At 47.7% G+C, this 18,131-nt stretch overlaps 1 protein-coding gene across 10 annotated transcripts in view; it reads right to left on the minus strand.

Moving 5' to 3' along the window:
* Nucleotides 1–1,961: 1,961 nt before the first annotated feature.
* The window catches only part of LOC105418305 (adhesion G protein-coupled receptor L3-like), an 89,278-nt gene continuing 73,108 nt past the window's right edge, over nucleotides 1,962–18,131 (minus strand). For 3 of the 10 annotated variants that reach the window (XM_029850350.1, XM_029850348.1, XM_029850349.1), the window contains exons 20-26: nucleotides 16,693–16,861; nucleotides 15,499–15,678; nucleotides 14,834–14,927; nucleotides 6,780–6,908; nucleotides 6,247–6,264; nucleotides 5,615–5,917; nucleotides 1,962–2,842 (exon numbers count right to left, since the gene is read on the minus strand). In XM_029850350.1, the coding sequence (XP_029706210.1) occupies nucleotides 2,205–2,842; nucleotides 5,615–5,917; nucleotides 6,247–6,264; nucleotides 6,780–6,908; nucleotides 14,834–14,927; nucleotides 15,499–15,678; nucleotides 16,693–16,861 (1,531 nt within the window). In that variant the 3' untranslated portion in view covers nucleotides 1,962–2,204. The remainder of the gene's footprint in view (nucleotides 2,843–5,614; nucleotides 5,918–6,246; nucleotides 6,265–6,779; nucleotides 6,909–14,833; nucleotides 14,928–15,498; nucleotides 15,679–16,692; nucleotides 16,862–18,131) is intronic. The other 7 variants (XM_029850354.1, XM_029850351.1, XM_029850352.1 and 4 more) reach the window with 7 other exon arrangements.

The raw sequence follows: 18,131 nt of genomic DNA on the forward strand, positions 1-18,131 counted from the left end.
GGGGGTTAGGGGTTAGGGGGTTAGGGTTAGGGGGTTAGGCCCATCGTTACAGGGTTAGGGGGTTAGGGTTAGGGTTAGGTGGTTGGGCCCACCGTTACAGGGTTAGGGGGTTAGGGGGTTAGAGGGTTAGGGGGTTAGGGGGTTAGGGGTTGGGGGGTTAGGGTTAGGGGGTTAGGCCCATTGTTACAGGGACAAATTAGTCCTGACCCTAATCAAAGTTGTTCCAGAAGGGTTGGGGTCAAAGTTCCAGAAGTGTCAACACAGATACGAGGTTCCTAATCTTGGACACAATCGGACGCTACGTCGCACACAATCGGCCGCTACGTCGCACACAATCGGCCGCTACGTCGCACACAATCGGCCGCTACGTCGCACACAATCGGCCGCTACGTCGCACACAATCGGCCGCTACGTCGCACACAATCGGACGCTACGTCGCACACAATCGGACGCTACGTCACACACAATCGGACGCTACGTCAGTCATTTATTTGTTGGCAAACAACTTTCACTGTTACAACAAATATTAGTCATGAGATCATTCAACCCATACAAAAGGAATAAATAATTAGCAATAATATTTTAATAATAATCATGTCATAATCATTTAAAAAGAACCATAAATCAAAGCCGGTGCCACTGGAGCTGCTCCCACCTAAAGGCAGCTCTTCCCTCGTGTTTAAACCCGTAAACGGATCAATTCTTCCACTCTTGGAGCCATGGAAGGGGTCTTGTGAAATACATGTGCAAGCAACACTTTATACACACAGGAAAGTTCTCCTAAATAAGCCCACATTGAAACAGTGCTGCTGTGACTTTGACATCGTCAGTAAACATAGATGTGGTCTAATCACAAAATTTCACAGATGCTAAACTCAGCAGTTTTAAAATAAAATTTCTTTTCAATTTAGACAAAGATAAAATTATTTTTCAGCATTTTTTAACAAATAAAGGGCAATCAGCACATCCAAAGTAATAGTAATTTGCCACAGAGGTGATATGCTTCATTATTCTATTTCATCTTGGCAAATCGCGTCTGTTTCTTGTGCTTCAGGGGCAGAAATGCTTCCTCAGACAAACGAGCGGATCCACTTAAGAGGGAAATGGAACATTTCAAACTCCAGTCTCCTTCCAACTTAAAATTTGCCACTTGCCACTGGGTTTAAATATACATTGTGGTAAAATATATAACAATTGATGTGACAATGGTGTTGCTAAATGGACCACGAAGTGTGCGTATAAGTCATATGCATAAGAATGTCTGTATTTACCACAGAGTGACAGGAAAGATCTGTTGTCTACAGATGATCAGAACAAATTTTAAGAATAGTTCCACAAAGATATTTTGGAACTGAATATTTAAAAATAAAAGACTTGATCAAATGTAACATTTGTATTCTGTACAATATGTAGAAACAGTTTGCAATTTCTTTTTAATTCTTGAATAATATATTAATAACCCGAAGAATTTTACAGAGGAAAGAAGAAACGGAAGCCTTCCTTTTTCATTGTCTGTCTTCTTCTTTGTAATCTGTGAAATATACAGTAACTATGATTTACAGGAATGTTCCACCAGCCGTGACCAAAAGAAAAGAAACCTTCCAGTTTAGCAGTTAAGAACAATGAAGTCGTTGTGAGACTAGTAGAGTTTGGTCACCAAAGAAAGTTTAGGGATGGTTAGTAGCGAGGACAGTGGCCATACATCCCCCACTTAATTGGCTGCTATGGGTCCAGTCCTGTTCAGAACAGTTTAATAACCTGCGCTACCTCCTGACAGGTAGAAATCCAGGTTTGGGATTGAGACAGTCACACAGACAAGCTGCTCCTTTAACCAGGCCCGGGTCCATGTGGCCGTGCTAGAGAAGCTACAGAGGGCTGCTAGCGGACTGAGATTAGCAGTTAAAGTAACAGGGAAAATGACGCAATCCCTCCGTCTTACTTACTTTTTCAACCTCCAGTGATTTTTTTGTTTTTGTTTTTCTGTGTAAAATGTTTTTCAGAACTGGCCTTCCAGACATCTTTATGACAAATACATTCAGTCGCTAACTTCATTTGACAAGTGTTCTTAACCAAACCGCCAGGAGTCTTTGTTCATGTTACACAAAACGCACCAGTTTAGGGTGACGAGCAGCTCCGTCTGCCAGGCAACAACACAGAACGTTTCTGTTGGAAGCATGAGAGTGTCAGGAAGGACAGGACGGTCTTTATAGGCTTGTAACCAGGTGAGAAGGGTCTATGGGTGGCTCTTCGGGTGATGAATCGGACTCGTCTTTGCTCCCAGACACCACGTATCCATCACTGCCACCACGGCCCATATGGTAGTAGCTCTGGAGCTCATGGAGGTGATTCCTTGAGCCCAAGTTTGGCATGCTCTTATAATAGACGTCATCCAGCTCTGGAGCTGTGGCACTCTTACAGGGTTGCAGCTCTCCAGAGCTGTCTTCCTCTCCGTCTGTTAAGCCATTCATCTGCACATCTGGGAGGTCTGTCAGCACTGGCATGCTGGTGTACAGCGAGTCTCTGTGAGTGGGCGAGTGTGTGTGCTCATCGGCGTGATCATTGGTCAGTAGGGGGAAAAAGCTCTCACTGGTCTCTTGGGGAATGCGTCGTGGTCGGGAGAAGCCATGTGGTGGTGGGGGAGGAGGTGGATGGCTGTCTGGTGGAGGAGGCCGAGGCGGCAGGAGAGGTGCGTTGGACTCTTCTCTGATCATCTCCAAACCCAGGTTCTCCTCATGGGGGAAGGTGCCGTGGTTGTTCAGTACGATGGGACCATTGTCGGCTTTGCTGCTGCTCATGCAGCCACCAACTCCAGCGTTGCTGCTGCTAACCCCTGCCAGACTCCCTGAAAGATCCAGACCAGAGCAGCATGGCACATTTTTACCGTCTCAGCTCTTTAAAAATCTACAATTTATTCAGGAAAAAAGAAACATCTGACTAAATCGGAGGAATTCCCTTTTAATGTTAGATTGATTTCCACTGTAAAATAATAATAATAAATCATTCAAGCAAATTGATGCAAAGTGTTTAGGAAACTTAATGTTCATCTAGTTAGTGAACTTGTCTAAAGGTCAGCGGAGGAGCATTTAAAATGAATGGGTCATGCTTAGAGAAGGGTTAGGGTTAGAGAAGGGTTAGGGCTAGAAAAGGGTTAGGGCTAGAAAAGGGTTAGGGTTAGGGTTAGAGAAGGGTTAGGGCTAGAGAAGGGTTAGGGTTAGGGTTAGGGCTAGAAAAGGGTTAGGGTTAGAGAAGGGTTAGGGTTAGAGAAGGGTTAGGGTTAGGGTTAGGGCTAGAGAAGGGTTAGGGCTAGAGAAGGGTTAGGGTTAGAGAAGGGTTAGGGTTAGAGTAGGGTTAGGGTTAGGGTTAGGTTTAAGAGTTTGGCTTTCCCCTGGGGCGTTAATATCCACCACCCTAAGGTGGTGGGGTTTCCATAAATTAGGCCCTCTTGGCCTTAGCTGAGATCAGCCTCGTACGACGTTTCGGCCGGTTTTAGCCTTCATCAGGCAGGCTGATCAAAAATAGTTATGTTGGCCTATCGGCCTTAACATAAAATCGGTCCCTTGCTTTTGTCCCTTTCCCACCTCCTAATTGTAATTTTTCGATTTCTCTCGCATGTTGTTCCTTCGGTGGCTATTTTCAATCTGAGCCGTTCCATTTATCTTTGCCTTTAAATACTTTTCTGTGTCCTTGTATTTTTTGGTTTTGATTTAAATTTCCCTTCCCTTCTTTTGGATCTTGCCCCTTGTTTTCGTTCTGTCCCTTCTTCCCCTCTGTTTCTTGTCAAATTTCTGTTTCCCCTTTTATACTCCTCGCTTTTTGCTTTTAATGTTTTTTGCTTTCAATGTTTTTTGCTTTCAATTTAAATGTCCCCTCCCTTCCTTTGTATCTTGCCTCTTGTATTTGTTCTTTCCCCTCCTGGTTAGGGTTAGAGAAGGGTTAGGGTTGGGTTAGGGTTAGAGAAGGGTTAGGATTAGAGAAGCGTTCGGGTTAGAGAAGGGTTCGGGTTAGAGAAGGGTTCGGGTTAGAGAAGGGTTCGGGTTAGAGAAGGGTTAGGGTTAGAGAAGGGTTAGGGTTGGGTTAGGGTTAGAGAAGGGTTAGGGTTGGGTTAGGGTTAGGGTTAGGGTTAGGATTAGAGAAGGGTTCGGGTTAGAGAAGGGTTCGGGTTAGAGAAGGGTTCGGGTTAGAGAAGGGTTCGGGTTAGAGAAGGGTTCGGGTTAGAGAAGGGTTAGAGAAGGGTTAGGGTTAGAGAAGGGTTAGGGTTAGAGAAGGGTTAGGGTTAGGGACGGGTTAGGGTTAGGGTTAGAGAAGGGTTTGGGTTAGAGAAGGGTTCGGGTTAGAGAAGGGTTAGGGTTAGGGTTAGAGAAGGGTTAGGGTTAGGGTTAGGGTTAGAGAAGGGTTGGGTTAGGGGTTAGGGTTAGAGAAGGGTTAGGGTTAGGGTTAGAGAAGGGTTAGGATTAGAGAAGGGTTCGGGTTAGAGAAGGGTTCGGGTTAGAGAAGGGTTAGGGTTAGAGAAGGGTTAGGGTTGGGTTAGGGTTAGAGAAGGGTTCGGGTTAGAGAAGGGTTAGGGTTAGGGACGGGTTAGGGTTAGGGTTAGGGTTAGAGAAGGGTTTGGGTTAGAGAAGGGTTAGGGTTAGGGTTAGAGAAGGGTTAGGGTTAGAGAAGGGTTGGGTTAGGGTTAGGGTTAGAGAAGGGTTAGGGTTAGAGAAGGGTTAGGATTAGAGAAGGGTTCGGGTTAGAGAAGGGTTAGGGTTAGAGAAGGGTTAGGGTTAGGGTTAGAGAAGGGTTAGGGTTAGAGAAGGGTTCGGGTTAGAGAAGGGTTAGGGTTAGGGTTAGAGAAGGGTCCGGGTTAGAGAAGGGTCCGGGTTAGAGAAGGGTTAGGGTTAGAGAAGGGTTAGGGTTAGGGTTAGAGAAGGGTTAGGGTTAGGGTTGGGTTAGGGTTAGAGAAGGGTTAGGGTTAGGGTTAGAGAAGGGTTAGGGTTAGGGTTAGAGAAGGGTTAGGGTTGGGTTAGGGTTAGGGTTAGAGAAGGGTTCGGGTTAGAGAAGGGTTAGGGTTAGAGAAAACAGCTTTGCACACAAACTAACTGCACAAGGTGAAAATAGGATTAATAATTATCACTTATGACTACTGGGACCAACTATGTGCAGCGGTGTGGGGGGGGTTAGGGTTGGGGTTGGGGGGGGTCGGGGGTCAACTGTTGTGCGCTTGCTTTTCTCTTGCACACACCAAATCTACAGTAACCCACAAATTGCTAAAATGTATTTGCCTTTTAAGATTGTCAGTATGGGAACTGACAGAAGGAAGCATCTTTGTAACGGAACAAACTAACCATCCAGTTCCTGTTAGCTGAAGCTAATTTCTAATGAGTCTGTGCTATGAGAGACACAAGAAAACAGTCTGGACCGAGTACACGTTTGTCGGAACACACACATCATTCAACCAAATGTGTGTTTTTGACTGGTACCATCTGGAGAACCAGCAATTCTAACAGATAAAAAAGGTTTTAGGATTTTTTTTGCCAAATTGAAGTGTTTCTTTTTCTTTTTTTACATCCAGCCTTAAGTAGATTGACACAGACTGGTTTTTTTTTCTACACAAGGGTCTTTTAAAAGCGGTCACCTCCATTGGCCATGCTACTGTTGACCAGCTTGTTCATCAGATTGTGGTTGCGCTCAGTGGTGGCTCTCTCATGGTTGTTGAGGTAAGATGGGATGTAATTAGAGGCCAACTCTTTGAGGATCTTCTTCTCCAAGGTGGTCTCTTTGTGGTTGCTTTGAGTATCGTAGCTGCTGTTACGCTCCAGAATCTGAACACAGTCGCTCAGGTACTCGCTGCTGGCCATGCTGTAGTTGTTGGCATGGTTACCATTGAGAGGGAGCGTATCCATAACGCCGGAGTCTCTGGCGTTGTTCAGGATGCTCTCTAATGCCAAAGTCACACAACAAAACACATTTCAGGACAAAGTGCTTCAATAAAACGAGCAGATTTTCATTACTGTTTAATATACATATGTTATGGGAGTAATGAAAATAGAGGATTCAAAAGTTAGAATAATTACTATAATCACAAGTACTTTCTTTTCCCAATTATTGTCGGCACTGCCAGTGATATAAAACTGAATAAATGTCTTTTAAATGACACAACGTTGTTGTTAAATGCATGAATTTCCACTTCCCCATGATCATAGATACAGCTGAAAGAAACGTAAGGATGCAATGTTACTCAGAGTTCAGGATTAATTGAGCCCATACTTGTGTCTCGGTACGGCGCTAATGGGAAGCACAGGGGAGGAGAGAGAGAGAGAGAACGTTAACCTGGCACCAAATCAATGCTGCACAGCAGGAAGAGGGCAGAATATTAACAAATATGCCTGTTTACAGTTCTAGTTAGCGATTTAGCCATTGCAAAGACAAGCTTAAATAGCAACATTCCACACAGAAGACATGATGAACCTGGGCCTGAACGTTTAAGATAAAGAAAACTTTAACACAGATCTGATAATTAATGACTCCCATCTATAATATATATATATATATGTTCCACACTGTAAAGAGTGACAATGGGATCTTTTCTAATGCATCAAAATCCCAATGTCGTCTTTGCGTTTCTGCACTATTGAAAATGCTCGGTGGTCGTCCACTTATCGCACAATCGATTACCTCACTTGGAAGACCGAATGAGATTTGATCAACTACAACTAAATCCAAAGAAAAAAGCAGTTACACAAATAACATGCAAACAGAAATTCAAAAGTATTCATTTAAAATAGAAACATCAGGCACACCTTGGGTGTTGTACATGCCAACGGCTGGGTTGTTATAGACTGCCGAGTCCCCCAGGAGAGTGTTATAAGGATTGTTAGTACCATGGGGACGAAGGAGAGCATTAGTTAGAAGATGATTAGCCATGGCTCCTGGTACAAGCAGAGAGAGAGAGAGAGAGGAAGAGCAACAGCCAAGACACAAGAGGAGGAGAGAGGAAAGGCAACAGGCAAGTCAAGAACAAAAGAAGAGATGTTGTGAGGTGAAGGCAAGGAGACGGATGGAGGGACGGGAAGTGAAGGAATGTCCATGTGTGGAAGGAAGAGGGGGAGAGAAGCACAAGTAAATTGCACACGCAAACGTTGATATGAAAGCCAAAGGAAAGCAAATCATTGTTGCAGCCATTGCGACCAGCAGACAGGAAGTGGGTGGGCGTGGCCACAGTGAGACGCACAGGAAAAGAAGCACAGCTTGGAGGACATTGTCCCATGGTTCAAACACACTGAGCAGCACGGCGACAGGAGAGTTGATGGACAAAAAGCCACATAAAGTCTTCTCGATGCATTTTTTATTCCCATAGAAGGAAGACGACGGACACATGAAGACAGTGAGGCATGAAGACAGTGAGACATGAAGACAGGAGACATGAAGACAGTGAGACATGAAGACAGGAGACATGAAGACAGTGAGGCATGAAGACAGTGAGACATGAAGACAGGAGACATGAAGACAGTGAGACATGAAGACTGAAGACAGGAGACATGAAGACAGTGAGGCATGAAGACAGTGAGACATGAAGACAGGAGACATGAAGACAGTGAGACCTGAAGACAGGAGACATGAAGACAGTGAGACATGAAGACTGAAGACAGGAGACATGAAGACAGTGAGACATGGAGACATGAAGACAGTGAGACATGAAGACAGTGAGACATGAAGACAGGAGACATGAAGACAGTGAGACATGAAGACAGGAGACATGAAGACAGTGAGACATGAAGACAGGAGACATGAAGACAGTGAGACATGAAGACAGTGAGACATGAAGACAGGAGACATGAAGACAGGAGACATGAAGACAGTGAGACATGAAGACATGAAGACAGTGAGACATGAAGACAGTGAGACATGAAGACAGGAGACATGAAGACAGTGAGACATGAAGACAGGAGACATGAAGACAGTGAGACATGAAGACAGTGAGACATGAAGACAGTGAGACATGAAGACAGGAGACATGAAGACAGTGAGACATGAAGACATGAAGACAGTGAGACATGAAGACAGTGAGACATGAAGACAGGAGACATGAAGACAGTGAGACATGAAGACATGAAGACAGTGAGACATGAAGACATGAAGACAGTGAGACATGAAGACAGTGAGACATGGAGACATGAAGACAGTGAGACATGAAGACAGTGAGACATGGAGACATGAAGACAGTGAGACATGAAGACAGGAGACATGAAGACAGTGAGACATGAAGACAGTGAGACATGAAGACAGTGAGACATGAAGACAGTGAGACATGAAGACAGGAGACATGAAGACAGTGAGACATGAAGACATGAAGACAGGGACATGAGACAGTGAAGAAGACAGTGAGACATGAAGACAGGAGACATGAAGACCAGGAGACATGAAGACAGTGAGACATGAGACAGGAGACATGAAGACAGGAGACATGAAGACAGTGAGACATGAAGACAGAAGACATGAAGACAGTGAGACATGAAGACAGTGAGACATGAAGACAGGAGACATGAAGACAGTGAGACATGAAGACAGAAGACATGAAGACAGTGAGACATGAAGACAGTGAGACATGAAGACAGTGAGACATGAAGACAGGAGACAAACGGCCGTGATGGCTCACACACATTTATTGCTTCTCGAGCTCCACTGCTGCTTCCAAGAGTTTGGGCTTATTAACCTGCTGATACACATCTGGCTCTGATCTTAATGGAGGAGGACACTGACAGGAACTCCTCAATCTGATATTTGAGGACACCACAGAAGAAGCCAGCAGTCTGGGCTCAGAGAGCATTAGAGCACAGAAGTGATCTGCAGTCACAGACAGCAGTGAAAACTGTATGGAGCTTATTTTAAACAAATTCATTTGACAGTTCCTTAACAAGTTCAAATCCAGTTGACCTTAAACCAGGGGTGGGCAAATCCAGTCCTCGGGGGCCGGATCCACGCCAGACTTTCTGTCCTACAGGTAAACACGTTCACCCCGGGTTCCATTTACCTGGGTGAACGCATTTACCTGGAGGACAAGTCTGGCGTGGATCCGGCCCCCGATGCCCACCCTTAAACCAATTCCAGTTCAAATCCAGTTGGCCTGAAGATGTTTTCCTCTCTTCCAGTGGAGTTCTCTCTCCTACCAAACTGATGGAATCCCTGGTTCTTATGTGCTGTGCTGGTTCACTTGAGACCGTTGCTACTGGATGGTCGTGGTTGTGGGAGGTCATTAGCATTATCAAAGGGCGATGGACCCTTCCAAAGCTTCCACTTGTGAAATATTGATCACCTACCCTCTTCTCTCACTTGTCACTTCCCATCCGGACTGCTGCCGTTCTTCTTCTATTTGGTCTCAAATGCAAATTAACTTCAATTGGCTCAGAAGCTCCTTGAATCATCGCCTGAACCCTCGTTACCCACCACATCACCACCAGTTTAAAATCCTCCTGTTAATATTGAAGGATATTCACAAACATGCTCCTCCTCCTAACCCTAACCCTCCTAACCCTAACCCTAACTCTAACCCTCCTAACCCTAACCCTCCTCCTAACCCTAACCCTAACTCTAACCCTAACCCTCCTAACCCTAACTCTAACCCTCCTAACCCTAACCCTAACCCTCCTCCTAACCCTAACCCTCCTAACCCTAACCCTAACCCTCCTAACCCTAACCCTAACCCTCCTCCTAACCCTAACCCTCCTCCTAACCCTAGACCTAACCTCCTCCCCCTAACCCTAACCTCCTCCTCCTAACCCTCTAACCCTAACCCTAACCCTCCTAACCCTAGCCTCCTAACCCTAACCCTCTAACCCTAAACCTCCTCCTAACCCTAACCCTCCTAACCCGAACCCTAACTCTAACCCTCCTAACCCTAAATCTAACCCTAACCCTCCTCCTAACCCTAACCCTCTAACCCTCTAACCCTAACCCTCCTCCTAACCCTAACCCTCTAACCCTAACCTCCTCCTCCTAACCCTAACCCTCTAACCCTAACCCTCCTAACCCTAACCCTCTAACCCTAACCCTAACCTCCTCCCCCTAACCCTAACCTCCTCCTCCTAACCCTCCTCCTAACCCTAACTCTCCTAACCCTAACCCTCTAACCCTAACCTCCTCCCCCTAACCCTAACCTCCTCCTCCTAACCCTAACCCTCCTCCTAACCCTAACCCCCCTAACCCTAACCTCCTCCTCCTAACCCTAACCCCCCTAACCCTAACCTCCTCCTCCTAACCCTAACCCTCCTGACCCTAACCCTCTAACCCTAACCCTCCTAACCCTAACCCTCCTAACCCTAACCCTAACCTCCTAACCCTAACCCTCCTAACCCTAACCCTCTAACCCTAACCTCCTCCTCCTCCTAACCCTCTAACCCTAACCCTCTAACCCCCTAACCCTAACCCTCTAACCCTAACCCTAACCTCCTCCTCCTAACCCTAACCCTCCTAACCCTAACCCTCCTAACCCTAACCCTCCTAACCCTAACCCTAACCCTCTAACCCTAACCCTAACCCTCTAACCCTCTAACCCTCTAACCCTAACCCTCCTAACCCTAACCCTCTAACCCTAACCCTCCTAACCCTAACCCTAACCCTCTAACCCTCTAACCCTAACCCTCCTAACCCTAACCCTCTAACCCTAACCCTCCTAACCCTAACCCTAACCCTCTAACCCTCTAACCCTAACCCTCCTAACCCTAACCCTCTAACCCTAACCCTCCTCCTAACCCTAACCCTCCTAACCCTAACCTCCTCCTAACCCTAACCCTCCTAACCCTAACCTCCTCCTCCTAACCCTAACCCTCCTAACCCTAACCCTCTAACCCTAACCCTCCTAACCCTAACCCTCTAACCCTAACCCTCCTAACCCTAACCCTCTAACCCTAACCTCCTCCTCCTAACCCTCCTAACCCTAACCCTCCTCCTAACCCTAACCCTAACCCTCACCCTCTAACCCTCTAACCCTAACCCTAACCTCCTCCTCCTAACCCTAACCCTCTAACCCTAACCCTCTAACCCTAACCCTCTAACCCTAACCCTAACCCTCCTCCTAACCCTAACCCTCTAACCCTAACCCTAACCTCCTCCTCCTAACCCTAACCCTAACCCTCCTCCTAACCCTAACCCTCTAACCCTAACCCTAACCCTCCTAACCCTAACCCTCCTCCTAACCCCAACCCTAACCCTAACCTCCTCCTCCTAACCCTCCTAACCCTAACCCTAACCCTAACCCTCCTCCTAACCCTCTAACCCTAACCCTAACCCTCTAACCCTAACCCTAACCCTCTAACCCTAACCCTAACCTCCTCCTCCTAACCCTCCTAACCCTAACCCTAACCCTAACCCTAACCTCCTCCTCCTAACCCTCCTAACCCTAACCCTAACCCTAACCCTCCTCCTAACCCTAACCCTAACCTCCTCCTCCTAACCCTCCTAACCCTAACCCTCCTCCTAACCCTAACCCTCCTCCTAACCCTAACCCTCTAACCCTAACCCTAACCTCCTCCTCCTAACCCTAACCCTAAACCCTCCTCCTAACCCTCTAACCCTAACCCTAACCCTCTAACCCTAACCCTAACCCTAACCCTCCTAACCCTAACCCTCCTCCTAACCCCAACCCTAACCCTAACCCTAACCTCCTCCTCCTAACCCTCCTAACCCTCCTAACCCTAACCCTAACCCTAACCCTCCTCCTAACCCTAACCCTAACCCTAACCTCCTCCTCCTAACCCTAACCCTAACCCTAACCCTCCTCCTAACCCTCTAACCCTAACCCTCTAACCCTAACCCTAACCCTCTAACCCTAACCTCCTCCTCCTAACCCTCTAACCCTAACCCTAACCCTCTAACCCTAACCCTAACCCTCTAACCCTAACCTCCTCCTCCTAACCCTCTAACCCTAACCCTCTAACCCTAACCCTAACCCTCTAACCCTAACCCTAACCTCCTCCTCCTAACCCTCCTAACCCTAACCCTAACCCTCCTCCTAACCCTAACCCTAACTCTAACCCTCCTAACCCTAACCCTCCTCCTAACCCTAACCCTAACTCTAACCCTAACCCTCCTAACCCTAACTCTAACCCTCCTAACCCTAACCCTAACCCTCCTCCTAACCCTAACCCTCCTAACCCTAACTCTAACCCTCCTAACCCTAACCCTAACCCTCCTCCTAACCCTAACCCTCCTCCTAACCCTAGACCTAACCTCCTCCCCCTAACCCTAACCTCCTCCTCCTAACCCTCTAACCCTAACCCTAACCCTCCTAACCCTAGCCTCCTAACCCTAACCCTCTAACCCTAAACCTCCTCCTAACCCTAACCCTCCTAACCCGAACCCTAACTCTAACCCTCCTAACCCTAAATCTAACCCTAACCCTCCTCCTAACCCTAACCCTCTAACCCTCTAACCCTAACCCTCCTCCTAACCCTAACCCTCTAACCCTAACCTCCTCCTCCTAACCCTAACCCTCTAACCCTAACCCTCCTAACCCTCTAACCCTAACCCTAACCTCCTCCCCCTAACCCTAACCTCCTCCTCCTAACCCTCCTCCTAACCCTAACTCTCCTAACCCTAACCCTCTAACCCTAACCTCCTCCCCCTAACCCTAACCTCCTCCTCCTAACCCTAACCCTCCTCCTAACCCTAACCCCCCTAACCCTAACCTCCTCCTCCTAACCCTAACCCCCCTAACCCTAACCTCCTCCTCCTAACCCTAACCCTCCTGACCCTAACCCTCTAACCCTAACCCTCCTAACCCTAACCCTCCTAACCCTAACCCTAACCTCCTAACCCTAACCCTCCTAACCCTAACCCTCTAACCCTAACCTCCTCCTCCTCCTAACCCTCTAACCCTAACCCTCTAACCCCCTAACCCTAACCCTCTAACCCTAACCCTAACCTCCTCCTCCTAACCCTAACCCTCCTAACCCTAACCCTCCTAACCCTAACCCTAACCCTCTAACCCTAACCCTAACCCTCTAACCCTCTAACCCTCTAACCCTAACCCTCCTAACCCTAACCCTCTAACCCTAACCCTCCTAACCCTAACCCTAACCCTCTAACCCTCTAACCCTCTAACCCTAACCCTCCTAACCCTAACCCTCTAACCTAACCCTCCTAACCCTAACCCTAACCCTCTAACCCTCTAACCCTAACCCTCCTAACCCTAACCCTCTAACCCTAACCCTCCTCCTAACCCTAACCCTCCTAACCCTAACCTCCTCCTAACCCTAACCCTCCTAACCCTAACCTCCTCCTCCTAACCCTAACCCTCCTAACCCTAACCCTCTAACCCTAACCCTCCTAACCCTAACCCTCTAACCCTAACCCTCCTAACCCTAACCCTCTAACCCTAACCTCCTCCTCCTAACCCTCCTAACCCTAACCCTCCTCCTAACCCTAACCCTAACCCTCACCCTCTAACCCTCTAACCCTAACCCTAACCTCCTCCTCCTAACCCTAACCCTCTAACCCTAACCCTCTAACCCTAACCCTCTAACCCTAACCCTAACCCTCCTCCTAACCCTAACCCTCTAACCCTAACCCTAACCTCCTCCTCCTAACCCTAAACCCTAACCCTCCTCCTAACCCTAACCCTCTAACCCTAACCCTAACCCTCCTAACCCTAACCCTCCTCCTAACCCCAACCCTAACCCTAACCTCCTCCTCCTAACCCTCCTAACCCTAACCCTAACCCTAACCCTCCTCCTAACCCTCTAACCCTAACCCTAACCCTAACCCTCTAACCCTAACCCTAACCCTCTAACCCTAACCCTAACCTCCTCCTCCTAACCCTCCTAACCCTAACCCTCCTCCTAACCCCAACCCTAACCCTAACCCTAACCTCCTCCTCCTAACCCTCCTAACCCTAACCCTAACCCTAACCCTCCTCCTAACCCTAACCCTAACCTCCTCCTCCTAACCCTCCTAACCCTAACCCTCCTCCTAACCCTAACCCTCCTCCTAACCCTAACCCTCTAACCCTAACCCTAACCTCCTCCTCCTAACCCTAACCCTAACCCTCCTCCTAACCCTCTAACCCTAACCCTAACCCTCTAACCCTAACCCTAACCCTAACCCTCCTAACCCTAACCCTCCTCCTAACCCCAACCCTAACCCTAACCCTAACCTCCTCCTCCTAACCCTCCTAACCCTCCTAACCCTAACCCTAACCCTAACCCTAACCCTCCTCCTAACCCTAACCCTAACCCTAACCTCCTCCTCCTAACCCTAACCCTAACCCTAACCCTCCTCCTAACCCTCTAACCCTAACCCTCTAACCCTAACCCTAACCCTCTAACCCTAACCTCCTCCTCCTAACCCTCTAACCCTAACCCTAACCCTCTAACCCTAACCCTAACCCTCTAACCCTAACCTCCTCCTCCTAACCCTCTAACCCTAACCCTCTAACCCTAACCCTAACCCTCTAACCCTAACCCTAACCTCCTCCTCCTAACCCTCCTAACCCTAACCCTAACCCTCCTCCTAACCCTAACCCTCTAACCCTAACCTCCTCCTCCTAACCCTCTAACCCTAACCCTAACCCTCTAACCCTAACCCTAACCCTCTAAACCCTCTAACCCTAACCTCCTCCTCCTAACCCTCTAACCCTAACCCTCTAACCCTAACCCTAACCCTCTAACCCTCTAACCCTAACCTCCTCCTCCTAACCCTCCTAACCCTAACCCTAACCCTCCTCCTAACCCTAACCCTAACCCTAAGTCTGTTCCACGCTTGCATTCCTGTATGATCATGAACACGATACGCCGTCTGAGCCTGCTGCTGCTAATAAAGATGAGTGATGGGATGCTAACGCTAGCTAGCCTCTGGTTACCTCTGTTGAGCGTCGCGGAGCTGTTGATGTCTCCAGTGATGAAGGAAGACTCCTGCTTCCTCACAGTGTCATTCCACATCCGCCGGATGCGACTCTGTGAGCAGGAGAGGAGACGCCACGGAGAGGAGGAAAACGAGGTGGCAAAGAAATGGTAGAGGAGCGAGAAGTAGCGGAGAGGGAGGAAATTATAAAAGAGGAGGTGAGAGATGTGAAATGTCAAAGAATTTAGTGGAGAAAATGTGAGGCATCAGTGCCATAAATGCTGGCATCAACGTTAATATTTAAGGTTGTGTCAGGCTTTGGGCAATATCACTTTCAATGCAAAATACTTTTCATGCCTACAATTTCTTTGTTGTACAAGATCTTCAGTCTAGGCTCAACTCAAGCTCAAATTCATATGATCTCTATAGGATGAGGATATATACTGTCAAGATGATGTAATAATGCTGTTTGACATGATGTCACACTTCAGTAAATCTATAAGAATGTCTGTCCTAGTGTATAGGAACTCTAGAATCGCCTGTATCACAGGATCTTTAAAATAAACATATACGCACTCATCATGTTGAGAACACACACACAACCTTACACAAGATCTTTAAGGCCGAACAAGTTGAAAGTGATAACCGACAGCCCAAAGCCTGCGTGGTGGGCTCTGGCCTCACCTGAGAGTCTGCCGTGCTGTAGCGTCCAGGTGTGCAGGCAGGTAAGCTCACCTGTGAGCCTGTGGAGTAGCGGCCGGGGGTCCTGGACGTGGTGGTCTTGCTGGAGGAGGAGAGTGACGTCTCCACACTCTTCCCGCTGCAGCAGTGCGTCCGCAGACATTTGCCATATTCTTTACGCACCTGGAGTCAAAATTCCAAGAGAAGGACTGAAGTTCCACATTTAGGAGAGAACAGGCTTCACTTGCTTTTACCCTTGTTTCCTCTAAAGTCTTTTCTGTGAGTGCTAACTTGATAAGAAGGCTGATATGACAGGGTTAACGTGATGCCCCCCCCCCCCATAAATGTTACTCCAGGCAAATATCTGACTAAATGCTCACGGTGCTTCGAGCCATCTGTGAGATGAGACCCGTTTACACTTGGAACATCCTCATTCAGGTCCCTTAACAAGCGTGTTGGACAGACGTGTGTTGCTCATGCTCAGTCTGAGCAGCTCTTTTGGAAGCTTGGTCTACCTCCCACACTCAGGGTTCACCAATGAACACACTGGTCATGGAGTCTGAGTAAAGGGCACAATCCCTCTTCAGCGGTCCGCAGCAGCCAGAATATTTAGCATGAGACGAACTTTCATGACTTATTGTGGGGAGACGCGACAAAAATAGCCCAGGATGTGTAGACGCTCCTAGGAGCCGCTGTTTAACCCAAAAATGAAAAGTAGAACATCAAACTCTCAGAAACACTCAGCGCAAACTCTCAGAAACAAGAGGGGTTCCATTTAGCCAGCAGATTTTTTCTTTTGGTCTTTTGGTCAGTGAAGTTAGCACATCATGCCGTCCTAATTCTTGGTGCCCATTTCCCCACCAAGGCAGTGGTGCACAAACAGAAGGATACCCCTAATAAAGAAGCACCTGATTGGCTGTCACCTTCTTCACTGCTACATCTATCAACAGACTATCAAGTGTCACATCATGGTGAGGTCATGTAGCTGACACAGCTATTGGCATCAAGAGAACTGCCATTAATCTGGTTGCTAAAGCTAAAGAGAGGAATGACAGGAAGTGTGACAGGTGTGTGAAGCGCTGAGCAGCCAGTCGGGTCACGTGGTGCCCGACCACACCTGTGAGAGCCACAGACCGTGTTGGTGGTACACCTGTCTGCCTGTTCCTGCTTGGGTTTGTCTTAGCGGGTCCACTGTACCTTCTTCTGCAGAATGCAGTGGAAGATGAAGATAAACATGCCCTGCAGGGAGTTGAAGATGGTGAAGAGGTAGGCCATGATAACGGTGCTCTCATTGATGTACATCAGTCCAAAAGCCCAGGTTAGACCCAAGAGACACAGCAGGGCTATGGCCCCGATCACCCAAGACCTATTGAAGAGAGGAATTAGTCACAATGTGACCAATTCTGCCACATGAAACACATAAGGAATGTAAACGTGCACTTTGGGAAGCTTTGCCTCTTTCTGTTAAATGTTAAAGATCATGTTTATTCTGAAGTCCCAAACTGGAGGTTCTGGGCAGACAAAACGATGGGAGGATTTTCTGAGACGTACAAGTCCTGGCACATAAGAGGGGAAATAGAGAAGCTAGTTGCCATCAGCCAATGATCAGTGCTCGGGGCTTTATGCCAACATGGCGCCCAGATGTTTCCACATCAGCCGGCCCCACAGCCAGGCTGACCCTGACCCTGATCCTAACCCTGACCCTGACCCTAACCCTGACCCTTACCCTAACCCTGAACCTAACCCTGACCCTGAACCTAACCCTGACCCTGATCCTAGCCCTGACCCTAGCCCTGACCCTAACCCTGACCCTAACCCTGACCCTAACCCTGAACCTAACCCTGACCCTGATCCTAAACCTGACCCTGATCCTAACCCTGACCCTGACCCTGATCCTAACCCTGATCCTAACCCTGACCCTAGCCCTAACCCTAGCCCTGACCCTAGCCCTGACCCTAGCCCGGCACCCGGATTGGTTCGTGGTTAGTTGGGTTAGTGGATGCAGAGCCAGAAAAACAAAAGGAAGATGAAGTGGCTCATGATTAACAAATACAGCACTAATTAAGTGAAAATAAAATTCAAATTTAATCAGAAAGAGGGGAGAAAAGGGAGGAAAAGAGATCCGAGAGCACCAGCAGCAGAATCATTGTGTGGCGCTCGTCTGTCATTAGGCTTCTTAATTACCTTTGTGGTGCATTAAAGCAATGATTAGCTATGAGCTGCCCTTTCCCAAACCCCTGAGCTGCTGTCAAGAAAGAAAAGCTTGCCAGTCAATATTTAAAACGATGATTCCACCGCCAGAGCCGCTGGGTTTGGCAGCCTGAGCTCGGCGGAGCTGTTCGCCACCTTTGTTTTTGGCTAAAGAGGGTAGAGCTTCCTGTAATGATCAGGATTTATTGGGAATGAGGACATATTTCAGTGACAGGGTGATGTGAATAACCTCTGAGAGAAACATTGACTCAGAAACTCTGATGAAAGGATGATGGAGACATTCCTTTGTTTCGAAGACTTTGGTCACTGGAAATAGTTGTGTCAGTTTTATGCAGATACAAGAGAAATATCGTTTCACGCACGTTTCTCCTCAGATATAGCAAAGAAATACATTCCAAATACAACAGTAAACAGAAGAGCTACCT

This window comes from Takifugu rubripes, chromosome 17, assembly GCF_901000725.2.
Source record: "Takifugu rubripes chromosome 17, fTakRub1.2, whole genome shotgun sequence".
Lineage (NCBI taxonomy): Eukaryota > Metazoa > Chordata > Actinopteri > Tetraodontiformes > Tetraodontidae > Takifugu > Takifugu rubripes.